The sequence below is a fragment of the Balaenoptera ricei genome, chromosome 1, assembly GCF_028023285.1.
Source record: "Balaenoptera ricei isolate mBalRic1 chromosome 1, mBalRic1.hap2, whole genome shotgun sequence".
NCBI classification, from domain to species: Eukaryota; Metazoa; Chordata; class Mammalia; order Artiodactyla; family Balaenopteridae; genus Balaenoptera; species Balaenoptera ricei.
The window spans coordinates 102,529,086-102,543,064 of NC_082639.1; the positions used below are offsets into that span (position 1 = coordinate 102,529,086).

The 13,979-nt window shown below is 45.5% G+C and overlaps 2 protein-coding genes across 6 annotated transcripts in view; both read left to right on the top strand.

Annotated features, from left to right (window-relative positions):
* Nucleotides 1-1,519, top strand: part of SLC22A15 (solute carrier family 22 member 15) — a 118,214-nt gene extending 116,695 nt beyond the window's left edge. The window contains exon 13 of the transcript XR_009504292.1: nt 1,438-1,519. The gene's annotated coding sequence lies outside the window, so the exon portion shown is untranslated. The remainder of the gene's footprint in view (nt 1-1,437) is intronic.
* Nucleotides 1,520-2,394: 875 nt separating this feature from the next.
* Nucleotides 2,395-13,979, top strand: part of MAB21L3 (mab-21 like 3) — a 49,959-nt gene continuing 38,374 nt past the window's right edge. For 4 of the 5 annotated variants that reach the window (XM_059928654.1, XM_059928663.1, XM_059928625.1 and 1 more), the window contains exons 1-3: nt 2,395-2,435; nt 3,127-3,373; nt 12,272-12,412. In XM_059928654.1, coding sequence (XP_059784637.1) covers nt 3,326-3,373; nt 12,272-12,412 — 189 coding nt within the window. In that variant the 5' untranslated portion in view covers nt 2,395-2,435; nt 3,127-3,325. Of the gene's footprint in view, nt 2,436-2,496; nt 2,557-3,126; nt 3,374-12,271; nt 12,413-13,979 lie in introns of those variants that run through there. The other variant, XM_059928635.1, reaches the window with a different exon arrangement.

Here is a 13,979-nt window from a genome sequence, read left to right on the forward strand (position 1 = left end):
AGAGAGATATGAACATGGAAATACCTTACTATTTAATTTGAAAATAAAGTGTCATCCAAGCCATAGCAGGAGCTTTATTACATCGACAGCTGGTCTCTGTTAAAAATAAGTTTCTGGGTTGCCTTTCAGCATTGGGCCATTTGAGTGAGGAAGATCCAGAATGACATTCCAGTGCACAGAAATATAAATGGATGGACACACAGCCAGATGGACACAGATCTAGATATTTTCCTTTCCTTTCCTCTAGCCCAGTCTGGGATCACTGAGTATATACTATTTTGTAACAGGTCATCTTTGCTGTTTTATGCATCTCAAAGTATTTTATTTATTAGAATGGTCACTTTAATGTTTAAGGCAAAGAAATATTCACCACTATTCATTGAGGGTCAGTTATGTGTTAGGTTAGTGCTTCCCAACATTTTTGGCGCCAGGGACTGGTTTCGTGGAAGACAATTTTTCCACGGACAGGGTCGAGGGCTGGGTGTGGGGGAGTGATGGTTCAGGTGGTGATGAGAGTTTTGGGAAGCAGCAGATGAAGCTTTACTCGCTCGCCTGCCGCTCACCTCCTGCCATGTGGCCCGGTTTCTAACAGGCCGCAGACCAGTATTGGTCCACGGCCCGGGGGTTGGGGACCCCTGAGTTAGGTACCGGGCTACGCAGGTGACACAGAACAGACAGGGTCTGTTCATTGTTGGGGGCTTCCCACAGCTTAAACAATTATCTCTATTTTGTTCTCTGAACTGTCAGATTTGAGTCACCCTGGGATTAAAAGAAATCTTTGAAAGAATAAGTCAGAATGTGTAACCTTGGTGAAGTTTAACAAATCTGTATATTTAAGATTGATCTGAATCAAGCCAACCCTTCCCCTTTTTGGTATGAAAATCCTGGCCACTAAGGTAAATCAGTAACAAACACCTTTGCTGGTGAACCAGGTGACATGATCTTCCCAGGGCTTCTCATATTGATGGTTTAGGGTTTGAATGCCTTGTTAAACTGACTTTAAAGAATAACTTCTTGGTCCTCACCACAGAAATTGAGCGAAAGTTGGTTTACATGTTCATACTTGCATTTGGTGTGAGTCATGAGAAACGAGGATATTTATTTCCCGAGGAAAGAGGGGAATCTGAGTCCATTTTTAATCCCTCTCAGTGACACAGCACAGTGCCTTGGGCAATCTGTTGCTCAATAAATATTTGCTGATCCAATATCCAATTAACCAGAGATCTCTATCTACAAAGAAATGTTGTCTTTGCCAATCTGTCAGAGCACCTGTGTTTGTGGGACTGCCCTGTATTTCAGAACCTTTGCCGGTAAGGAACATCATGGAGCAGGGAACTGCTTGTGTTTCTACAACACCCCATTTCCTGGGTACAGCATCCAGGTAAAATTAGACTCTAGTAAGCCACCCTGAGCACGTGCTCCTTCTTCTTCTCCCAGGCTCCTCAGTTGGCCCTGTTCATTGCTCTCCCCGCTCACATCTGGCAAGTGTCACTGGACCCTAGCACGAGAGAAGAATGCCACTTTCAGCACTTTGATCAGCTGCGGTACTGGAGCAATGGAGGTAAGGCCACCGCAGGCGCAAAAGGATGAAAGTTTGTGCATCTGATGACGGGCGACTGGGGTAACCTTAGAATAGTAGGAAAGGCCCCACCAGAGGAAAGGGGCTCCTGCATGAATGATTGCAGTGAAGCAGAAGTAAGGACAAAAGCAAGAACACCTGGGAAAAACAGGAGGACTTTGGTGAAGTTGAAGATGAGGTGGAAAGAGAACTCTGAATTGCAAGAAGCACAGAGGGAAGAGACTCTTGGTCTGTGAAAAACTGATAGTTTGGAACGACTGACCAGCGGTAAGAGAAGGCAAAAGAAGAAGATTCTGAAATATTCGGGAACATTTGCTATCAAAAGAAGGAGGTTTAAAATTACAAATGGAAGAAAATGAAAAGTCGAGGCGGTATTGAGGAGGGGTGGGTGGCTTTACCGTATTCATATCAGACTGCAGGTTCCCAGAGGGGAGCTGTAGAAGCTGGACGGAACACCGGGATTAGTGAGGCGGGTGGAGCACGGAGCAGCCGGAGCTCTGATGTGGATGTGGCTTTCAGATGGTGCCAAGTTCGGGAAGATATGCAAATGCTGTGGTTACAGAGCGCAGAGCAGCCCGGGCGCCCAGCGTGGTTGCTGAGTACCCAGAAGATGCACTCAGAGGTGGGTTTGGAGAAAACACTTGCCTTTGGAACATTGCTCCGAATTGAGCCGGGCTCCCAGAAGTGCTCTCACACCTTTAGATCATCTGATAGCAGACTCTGATGTTTACCAGTTTCAGGGAGATCAAGCCATTGTGAAATTTTTTTTTCTGTAATAAAACTAGCCCCAGCCAGCCAGACTGGGAATTTGCTGCCTGAGCTGTTTTCCAACATAGTTTTGCTGGCAAAACCAGATGTGAGTGTTTCCTCGGCTTTATTTTTACACTGACTTTATTTTTACTGCTAGCTTTCAGGTGGGAAGAGGGAGATTTAAAGGTCAGCAGGCAAGCGGAAGGATCCCGTCCTGCCACTCCTGGGTGTGCTTCTGTGTGCCTGTGTGTGTCCATACCTGTGTGTGTGTGTGTGCGCCTGTGCGTGTCAATGCCTGTGTGTGTGTGCCTCTGTGTTCATGCCTGTGTGTGTCCATACCTGTGTGTGTGTGTGTGTGTGTGTGTCTCCACATGCGGATTGTTGTGTCCTGATCACTTGTTTGTAGGCATAATCATGGGTGCCAGGCTGGTAGTTTGGCAGTTTCTTATTTGTTTATTGTAAAGAAGGTAAATCCATCTGTGGGGTTTTCTGGATTGGAGGGCAAGGGATATTTACTGTCAACAGGATTAGAACAAGGAGATATAAGATACTGAGCTCAAAGGTGCATCTAGTGTCAGGATAAGAGCATAAATAGTTCAGAAGAAGCCAACTACAGGGCATTTCCATCTTGAATGGAACTTTTGAGTATTTGAGTGGGAAATACAACTTGGAAAATTGCCCTTCGGTCAAAGCACCAGTCAACAGAGCTAAATAGAGTAAAATTTGGCTGGACTCAAATGCAGTTTCATCAACTCTCCTTCTTCAATTCTTTTTTTTTTTTTTTAATTTCCCAAAAGATGAAAGATGGATGCTCACAATTTGGAAATGAGAGCTTGAATGAAGAATTGAGAAGGCAAGTCTGTGGTCCACATACACATTCCCAGAGAAATTCAGCACCCAGAGACTAATATCACTGGGAAATCTACGCACAAGTGCTCTCTCTGCTGAGAGACAAACCAAGACGTTGCTGTTCTGCTCAGCATAGACCAAGAAGACATGAAATCCCTAATGGAAGGAAACTTAGAAGATTGCCTGCTGAATAAGGTAAGGACAGATACGGGTCTCTCCCATGCGCCCCTCCCACCCTCCCGCCCCACCAACCTTGATACAGAAAGAATTTCAGGCTGTTTCCAAAGATACAGAAAATGCTCCTCAGGAACTCAAGACCATCACACATAAGAGTGTTCAGGGAGTTACCATATTTCAGTCCTCTCTTTGAGGTTCTAGTGCAAGAGGTATGTTGGGAATAGAATGTGGAAAGAAGAGTTAGAACTTGGGCTGGAACTCCAGCTCTGCCACTGATGCCTGGGTGGTCATGAGCAAGACACTTAACCTGTCTGAGCCTCAGTTTTCTTCTCTGTAAAATGGGAGTGATAATAGGATCTTAGTGGGGTCTTTGAAAAAAAGTAAGTAAGAAAGCTCTTTGAAAACTGTAAAACTGCTAGATTAAAATATGTATGTATTACCACTATATTTTTAGTATGCATCAATTAAGAACTAATTTAATTTCTTCTCTATAGAGTCATAGGCTCTTTGGATGTTAGAACTTGAAGGGACATTTAATATTATCTAGTTTAAGCCTTTCCATTTACAGCTGAAGCGATTAAGGCACAGAGCCACCCTTAAAACTAAAACATTTAAACAAAGAGTTAGGCACTAGTCTAGGGTTTTCATGCCTTTACGAGTAAACAAAGCAGAGTTCATTATTATAGTGATAAGTCAAGTTGATTTCTTAGGCAAAACCATTAAGAGGGATAAATAGGGAAAACTTATCATAATAAAAATTATAGCAAACAAAATGATTTCTCCTTTTGGGGGCTATAAGTGGAAGGGGCGTTAGCTGGCATTTCCCCATTGTCCTGTGTTTTCTGAAAGAAAGAAATCCAAATATTTTAGCCTGGCATTCAAATAATACTTTATCTTTCTACTCTCTGCTTCCCTGCATCTTCAATTACAGAATTTCTAAACAAAAGCTCTCTATGTTGAATCCAGCCTGTGCGTGTGTTTTCTTTGGCCTGCAGAGAATTTTTAAATTTTGTCCCATTTGTTACAAACATTTCAAAATAGTGAGATTTTGCATAGAAATCCAGCTTTCCATCTTCTCTGGAAAAAAAAAATCAGGCTATCTGGCAACCACAGATCCCAGTTTCTTACCTGGCAGCCATGGGCTGGAGCTGAGTGTCTGTCCCACTGGAGGCTGTGGCACTGCTGGGTCTGACACCCGCCTCCGCCCCACCACCACCACCCCCGCCCCATGTGTGTCCCCTACTCTGCCCCGTAGGTGGTTGAGTCTGACAGCCCTGTCTCACAAGAACTGTGCCCTGAGAAGATCTCAGGCCAGAGCGTTCCTCCCCACCGCACCTGGGGAGATGTCCTGTCTCTTCTTCATTTTTCTGTCTCAGCCTCATCCTTCAAACTCAGCTGATAGTCCACTTTCTGATGGAAGATTAATCTGACACCCCAACACAAAACGTCTGTGTCTTCCTGTGAACTCCCATCATAATGATCACTGATCATATTTATTTGGCGATCAATTGTATCTTGACTCCCGACACCTTTCCTATTGTTATCTTGGTGGCAACTTAAATAGTATATCATTTTATTCTTTATAAGTTTCCAGGGGGAAGAACAGTGTCTTGGATATCTTTATTCTCCTTGAATTCACATAGTATCATTGCACGTATGTGGTAAGAAGTATCTTCAGGGCTCATTGAAGATAATGCAAGACAAGCGTTAAAGGTGCTGACAGGTTGAGGCCCTACAGTGTCTCATTTAATCAACAATCATGTGACACGTGCATATTACCTCCATTTTAACAGAGGAGGAAGCAGGGCTCATGCTGATTAAACAGCGTGTCCAAAGTCACACAGTTAGTGAAGATGCTGCAGTTTCAGCCTATTCTTTTTTTACGCCAAACCACATTTCCTCTGCTAAACCCTCTATATCACCATAAACACACACAGTGCAAAACACAGTGCCCAAAACACAGGTCTGGGTGTGGTCTGCTTAGTGAGAGAGAAATTTTGTGTTTGGGTATCTTTAAGGGTGGCCCTATCTCACCTGCAGATTTTGCACATAACCCCAAAGGTAAAAGGAGGAAGTTCCCCATGCAGACAGCAAATGCTTAACATCACAAGCACTACATAGAGATTTATTTATTTATTTATTTAATTTTATTTTCAGCTGCATTGGATCTTCGTTGCTGCGCGCGGGCTTTCTCTAGTTGCAGTGAGCGGGGGCTACTCTTCATTGCGGTGCACAGGCTTCTCATTGCAGTGGCTTCTCTTATTGTAGAGCACGGGCTCTAGGTGCACAGGCTTCAGTAGTTGCAGCACACAGGCTCAGTAGTTGTGGCTCGCAGGGTCTAGAGCGTAGGCTCAGTGGTTGTGGTGCACGGGCTTAGTTGCTCCACGGCATGTGGGATCTTCCTGGACCAGGGCTCGAACCCGTGTCCCCTGCATTGGCGGGCGGATTCTCAACCACTGTGCCACCAGGGAAGCCCACTACATAGAGATTTAAACAGGGTGCTGGAGGGGAAGAGAGCAGTATGACCTCTGATGGGAGAGGCGTTTCCCAGAAAGAGTGATGACAAAGCCTTAGTGCATGCGTAATGCATAGGGTTTTAACAAGTGGAGGAGAGGCCTTCCAGCAACTGGAACCCCATTCAAGCAGTTAGCGGGTTTCATTCCCAGTCTCCTTGTCCTTGGGGAGGCAGAGCGGTGCAGTGATTATGAACAAGGGCACTGCCTGGGTGTGGATTCCTATTCTGTGATTTACTGACTCTGGGACCCTGGGTAAATTATTACACTTTCTGACCTCCAGTGTCGTCCTCTGTAAAATGGGGATTATCATAGCATCCACCTTAAAGGATTATCGAGAGTCTCAAAGGAGCTAACCCTTATAAAGTATCCTGCGCACAGCAAGGCCTCAGCAGTCTTAGCTCCACGGTGCTGCTGTTGCTATGGCTCCTGCTGTGTTTGGGAGCTGCAAATATCCTGTGGGGCCCAAGCGTTTGGTTCATGGAAGAATTAGTCTAAAAAGATGGAGAATATGATGTCTTATCTGTATGGATCACTGAATTCAAGTCTCTGTGCCTTTAAATTATAAACCCCTGGAAGACAGAGACAGTGTCTGTGCCCCCCGCCCCACCACTTTTTTGAACTGATTATTGGAGTTAATGCAATTCCAGAATTAAAAGTCTGAGTTCCTGTTGTCTAGAAGGAAGTTCTCAGCCTTTTTCCCCAGTGGCACTCACCATGGATGACATTCGCTTTGGTCACATGCTCCTGGGTGTGGCCAGGCCTGTGTGGCATTCCTGGTGCACTATTTAGTATACCCCCTACCTCCCTCTCAGGAAAGCACGTGGGAATACAAGTGAGTCAGACTGATGTAATTATAAGGAATAACCTTGAATTCTCAATAATTTGTATTTGAAACAGGAAATTGTTCACAAACTTGAGCTATTAATAGTAGCAAATGATGTGGGACAACAATGGGCCTGACGCTGTGCCTGGGGAGGTGGACATGCGTGTGGGCACATAGACAAGTCCTGGAAGGAGGCCCACAAAAAACGGATGGCAACCTTAAAGGTGCCAACAGTCTCTAATGACTGTTTCTGCGTGAACTCTGCTTAGTTAGAGTGACTAAATCTGCATGCTAAGGAGAGTGGCATAACTTTTGCAGGGTCAGTGCAATGCAGGGCTTGGATTAGATGATCTAACCACATCTAACATCATGGGCCTGGTTAACTTACCACAATTTATTTCTGCTTTTGCTCTGTCACACCCACAAATGCTTCTCTTTAGAAACAAAGTGTTTCTCTTTATTTATTTATTTTTTTAAGACAAAGTCTCTTTTACTTATTTATTTATTTATTTATTTATCTGGGCTACGTCAGACCCTAGTTGCAGCGCACGAGATCTTCATTGCAGCACACGGGTTCTTGCGTTGTGGCACTCGGGCTTCTCTCTAGTTGAGGCGTGCAGGCTTCTCTCTAGTTGTGGTGTGTGGGCTTCAGAGCACGTGGGCTCTGCAGTTTGCGGCACACAGGCTCTCTAGTTGAGGCACACGGGCACAGTAGTTGCCACGCGTGGGCTTAGTTGCCCCTTGGCATGTGGGATCTTAGTTCCCTGACCAGGGATCGAACACGCATCCCCTGCCTTGGAAGGCAGATTCTTTACCATTGGACCACCAGGGAAGTCCCAACCTTTGTCCATTGACCTAATCAGCAGAGGACGTGAATGAAACTTAAACAGGCACTTGAGGTCAAGTTTGGACTGTGTGAGGAAATTCCCTGGTGGTCCAGTGGTTAGGACTTGGCGCTTTCACTCTTAGGGCCCAGGTTCGATCCCTGGTCAGGGAACTAAGATCCCACAAGCCGCGGGGAGCAGCCAAAAAAATAAAAAATTTGGACCGAATGGGCTTTGATCCATCTTCTTAAATTATCATATTTCCTCCTTAAGTTTGTTTCAAAGCTTTGCTGTGAAATAAATTTAGTGACAAGGCTGCTTCAAGGTTACCACTGGTATCTTAGCTTGCTTCCTGAAGTTTGAGAGGCAACAAAGGGATTCTGACATTGGGCTGGCGACAGGTCTCTACCTGTGGTGGAGCCTCCTTCTTTCACCAAGACCACTCCCTGTAAAGCTGCCTCAGGCCCCATTTCCTGCTTTTCCACACCGTGAAATGGAATCTTCTTACCGTACCTCGCTAGGCCATGGTCAGGACAAGCGGAGGGAAACAGCCTGGGGCTTCTGGGTTGTGGTTTAGACCATGGGAGTGCCAAGAGGTACCCCCAGCCCAAACCCCTTTGTGGGCCAGTGAATAGCTCTGTGATCCTGTTTGGTAAGAACCAATGGCAGGAAGTATATCCAGAGACATAGGCAGGAAGGGGCTGCCCATCACCTAACAGGAAAGCAGCTCCCCCTCGACACCAGTGGTTTGGGTCCTGGGGCAGGCCTGTCCAAGGCAGGGCTCTCCCTCCACAGCTCCGGTTAAGCCCTGCATCACTGTCCGGCCCCTGCTGTGTCGCCCTTATGTGTCTGCGGCATGCCAGAACAGTCAGTGGTGCGGCATGCCAGAACAACTTTGGACTTGTTATTTCATGAACTCCAAATTGAGGGCATGGTCAGGTTCAGAAAGAGGATAAAGGTAGGTATTATTTCTGGAACTCCTAATTGAGGGTGTAGCACAGTGTGATAGAAAGAAGAGTTAGGGAACCTGGGCATTAGGTCTAGTCATACTGCTAAGTACCAGTGTGATATTAGGAGGGCCACACTGTCACTCTGGCCTTCTGTAAAGGGATACCAGACAAGATGGTTTCTGAGACTCTTCCAATTCTAAGATCCTGAGTTTAAATTGCGGCAAAAGTGACGGATAAAGAAAATCAAAACCAGAATTTGTGGCTCTAGGCCCAGAAAAAGTATTTCCGTATTCTGACTTTTATCTTCACATGTCAAAACAGGTCATAAAGAGGAATAATGAATGAGAAATTATAGGTGTCTTCTAAGGGGTGTCTGGACTTGTCCTGCCAGTAAGAAAATTCTACCATCAAATGGCGGCATAATTTGTAGATGACGTTCACAATGGAGAACAGTTCCCACTAGGTGCACACACACACACACACACACACACACACACAGACACACACACACACACACACACACAGACACACACACAGACACAGACACACACACAGACACACACACACACAGACACACACACAGAGACACACACACACAGAGACACACACACATTTTCAAGCTTTTATCAGTTAAAAATTATTTGATAGTATCAATATGGTAATGAATCTTTCATTAGTTTGTTAACATAGGAAACAAAATGTATCTGCATATATAGAGTCACCGCTGTGTTACTAACAGTCAAGTTCTATGGACACACATCAGTGGACTTGGAAGATTTGGGAAATTAGCCTTAGTCCTCAACACATTCTGAGAACTTAACTATTCGAGATTACTATTTCCCAACCATTCTGACTGCGACGTTCTATCCAGTTAGCCCTTGTCTTACTTTTTCCCACTATTCCTGATCAGATGTCTGGCCCCGGAACTTGTCCAATGTCCCCTAATCTACCAAACTGGCTTCATCCATTCTCTGCCCAGGCTCGAAAACATGGCCCTCCACTGACCCCTTCCCTTGCTCTTCTCCAGATCTTGCCAGCAAACTCTAATAGCACCTCCACTGTTACTCCTGGAGGGCCGGGAGGTACTGGACAACCTCTTATAACTGAGTCCACTGGTATCCCACAGCCTCGTGCACCCACAGCTGAGTCCTGGTTCTGCCTGGAAACCTTTACCCATGTGCCCAAATGGCCCCTCATCCCTTAGAGAAGCTATTGCCAATGTCTGTCACCCTGAAGTCCCCTGCCTTCCTCTTCTCACCTCACTCTCAACGCACTGCCTTGTCTCCTGCTGACGTCAGGCAGGAACTCTCTATGCTTTTATCTGCATTTGCACCCATCTTCTTTTCCTTCTGACACACGGAGGCGAGCTCCTCACCAGGTTTCTGGATTTCCACAATGCTTCCTGGCTGGGAAACCCTTGCTCAGAGGTTTTGCTCTCTGCCCTCTTCCTTCTTCACTGGCTCTTTTCTCTCAGCATCTAAACATGTTCGAACCTGTGTGTCCTTTTGAAAAAACCCGTTGCTGTCCTTGTTTTTGTTTTTTCCTTCCCCCAGCCAGACTTGCAGGAGGAGTCGCTTACGTCTGACTTCACTTGCTGGTTTCCCATTCTCTCTAAACCCACTGCTATCTGGCTTGACGCCCACGGTTTCCCCAAACACATCAGTCCTGTTCTAGTTACCAAACTCTACAGGCATTTGGGGGGCCTTATCTCACTCAGCCACTTACTGTTGACTTTGTTCTTGAAATTCTTCTTCCTGTACTTTCAAGACCTCTCACTGTTTGTTCTCCCACCTCACCATTCTCCTCCAAGGCAACGTCTGCTCCAACAAAGTAGAAACAATTGCAGTTCTCCCCTTGTGCTCCTTGTGTTAGGTATCTACCATTTTCTCTTTCTAGAACAACCTTCTCTCTCTAGCTAACTCCTGCTAACCTTTCAAGATACAACTCTGATATACCATGCCTTCAGGAAGGCCTCCAGGCTAGATGCAGTTTCCCTTTTTTTTTTTTTTTTTATTTTTTATTTTTTTTATTTTTGGCTGTGTTGAGTCTTCATTTCTGTGCGAGGGCTTTAGTTGCGGCAAGTGGGGGCCACTCTTCATTGCAGTGCGCGGACCTCTCACTGTCGCGACCTCTCTTGTTGCGGAGCACAAGCTCCAGACGCGCAGGCTCAGTAATTGTGGCTCACAGGCCCAGTTGCTCCGCGGCATGTGGGATCTTCCCGGACCAGGGCTCGAACCCGCGTCCCCTGCATTGGCAGGCAGATTCTAAACCACTGCGCCACCAGGGAAGCCCTGCAGTTTCCCTTTTTTGTGTACCCTTAGCATCCTTTGCAAACCTATACTTAGCACTAATGGCTGTCATTTTAATTTCCAGTTTATTGGTCTTGCTTTGTCATCTTATCTGTCAACTCAACCTCTTGACAACACGGTAGGCACAGAACCTGGCATGAAGTGGATGTTCAACAAAAATTGGTCAAATGGAATTGAATCCCAGCACATCAGAGAAGTCCTACACTGGAGAGACCCTTAATTATGCTTCTACAAGCATTTGCCTTTATTTTGGGCATGGCAAATGACCTGCCCCTCTCTGTGACTACCTTCTCTCTTCCACTTACATACTCCAAAAGATGCAGAATCTTGATAGTTTACAGATGCTCAAGAAAGCTCCCCTTTGTCCCTTCTCCCATGATGAATGTTGTGAGATGAACACACGGAGAGGGGTGGGTGGCTGCTGGTGGCAAGAAGATGATATTAAAAAAGCTAGTATAGACCTGATCATCGTACTTAAGGTCATATAAGACACACGCTCTGCAGCATCTCTGAGGGAGACCCTCATCATACGCCAGCCTGCAGGTGCCTCCGGAGCAACGTAACAAAGAGCCCCTTCCAGTTCTTGGAGACTTGCCGTGCAGATTCAGAAGAAACATCAGTGCACGCCTTTTCTTAAGGGTCTAGGAGCCAAAGGAGGGGGTGAGCGCAGGGGAGAAGGGAACCATCATTTATTGATGACATACAGAAAACAATCTGTCGCATGTTCATGTGCATTAGACTATTTTATATTCACCAACCTGGACAGCAGGCATTCTTATCCCATTTTAGAGTCTCACCATGGTTCACAAAACCCTGTGGGATGGCCTGGCCCCCACCATCCTTTCCAAGTTCATCTCCTATCACCCTCCTTCTTCTTTTCCTATAACCACAGCAAAGGCCTCCTTGCTGGCCCTTGAGCCTTGCCAAGCTTGCTCCTGCTTTAGGGGCCTTGGAATTTGCTTTCCCAAGCTGTCATCAGGGCTCACTCAAATCTCACCTCCTTCGAGAGGCCTTCCCTGGCCACCCGGTCTAAAATAGCAACCCCTTTATTCTCTAGTCCCTTATCCTATTGTATTGTTCTTCTTAGGACTTATACCTGATCTTACATTATACATATGTGTGTACACATATATGTATATATGTTTGTGTGTATGTATGTATATATGTATGTATACACACACACATACACATGTGTCCTGTATTTTCAACTCGAAAGCAAGTATCTCTATCTCGTTCGCTGCTGTCCTGTTCACTGTCATGCCGAGGACCTAGACAACACCTACCGCAAGGCAGGTACTACATAAATATTGAGCAACGCTTCTATTTCAGAAGAGAACACTGAGGCACCAACGAGTGTCATCAGACCTAAGTTCATCTCTCCCGGAGTTCTTGGAAGGGCAGGATTTTCGGAGCTGACTGCTTGGTACCCTGTCTCGTCACTTCCTTGGGGCCCGATCTGGGAATAACTGCCTTTGCTGATCCTTTCACCCCCAGGTGGACTTGAGGCGCCAGTGGATTTCCCAGATGGTGGAAGAGGTGCAGAAAATTGTCCATCATCTGACCACAGAAATCAGCTACCAAGACATTCGATTTCAAGCCGTCCTTTACTCTGACACGTACAATGAGAACATTAAGGTATGTGGGTCACTTGGCTCTAAGTACCCACCCAGCGAGCCAGGAAACGGGGGGGTGGTCTCAGCATGTGTCAGGCACTCACATCACTAAGATTACTAACAAGATCTCTTAGTATTTACCATTTACACTCATTGCATAGATGTTACTGCAGTTGAAGCCCCACATTCCTACTTTACAGATGATAAAAATGGAGGCTTAAAAAAGTCAAATGACTTGATCAAGTCATATTAGGCGCTAGAACCAGAACTCCACCTGTGGCTTCTGATTCCAAAGCATGTTCTACTGTACCAATTAAAGTTCAGTTAAGCACACATTCATTTATTAAGCACCCATTTAATAGATTGGGGACTGGGTAGAGGGAACTCAAGGCATTGGTGAGAAAAGAGTTCAAAGTGATAGTGGATGGGCTACAGGTGGGGGAAGGAAGAAAGTGGAAGAGGTGGCCCTTAGGAACTGCAGGAGCAGCCTGGCAACTCTGTCCCTGCTGAGGAATCCTACAGAGCTGTAAGCCCCCAGGGCCCGTGTGTGACAACCAGCATTCATGCAACATTGTAGTGTGGGCAAAGCCAGTCTCACAGAAATGATCTCACCCAAACCTGCACACAACCTAGTGGAACAGCCATTATGGTTTGCTCCCTTTTAGAGGTGAGAGAAATGAGACTCTGAATCATTCTGAATCCCTGTGCTCCTTTATCTTGATTTTTCTTGTGACACAAAAGAACCCCTTTCCTATAAGTATTAAACGTATGTGTACGCATGCCCCAGCTCTCACACGAGACCATAAGTTCCTTGCTTATAAGGATCATGTTTCTTGATTGCTTCCTTCCTAGCACCCAGCATAGTGTGTGGCCCATGATAGACACTCAACTTCTGTTGAATGAATGAGGAAGCAAAAGAATTAGTACCTGAACGAAAGACCATTGCTAGTCCAGTACATTTCAAGTTTGGTGGGTACAAGGACCACCCACAAGATGCTGGGACTTGTGGATTTGGGGACAGAATCAGACTTTAGGAAATTTACTCCAGGATGAAAATTATAAAATTAGATTGGACCCTGGAATGTCAGAGCATCATCTGCCCACCTCTATCTACCTTGCCAACCTAAACAGGACAAATATAGGCAAGTGACTAGGAATAGAAACATCACACCACTTTTCCTAGAACTGTATTTGGGGAAATTTCCTTCTGTGGTCTCACTTAGAATTCACAGCTTAAAATATATCTTGCATTTATATACACTGTATCCTGCATATTATATAAGGTTTGAAAGTAGTTACAGTGGGGCATATAAAAATGCTTTTATTTTATCTTGGCCCAAATTCAATAAGCATTTATTAACCACCATTTTTGTGACTAATAACATGATAGTTGTGTTCTTGGATTCACATGCAAGTGGGTTCAAAAAATGTATAGATTTGGGGTTTTTTGTTTGTTTGTTTGTTTTGGCCATGCCGCACAGCATGCGGGATCTTAGTTCCCCGACCAAGGATCGAACCCGTGCCCCCTGCAGTGGAAGCGCAGAGTCTTAACTACTGGACTGCCAGAGAAGTCCCCCCAAATATATAGA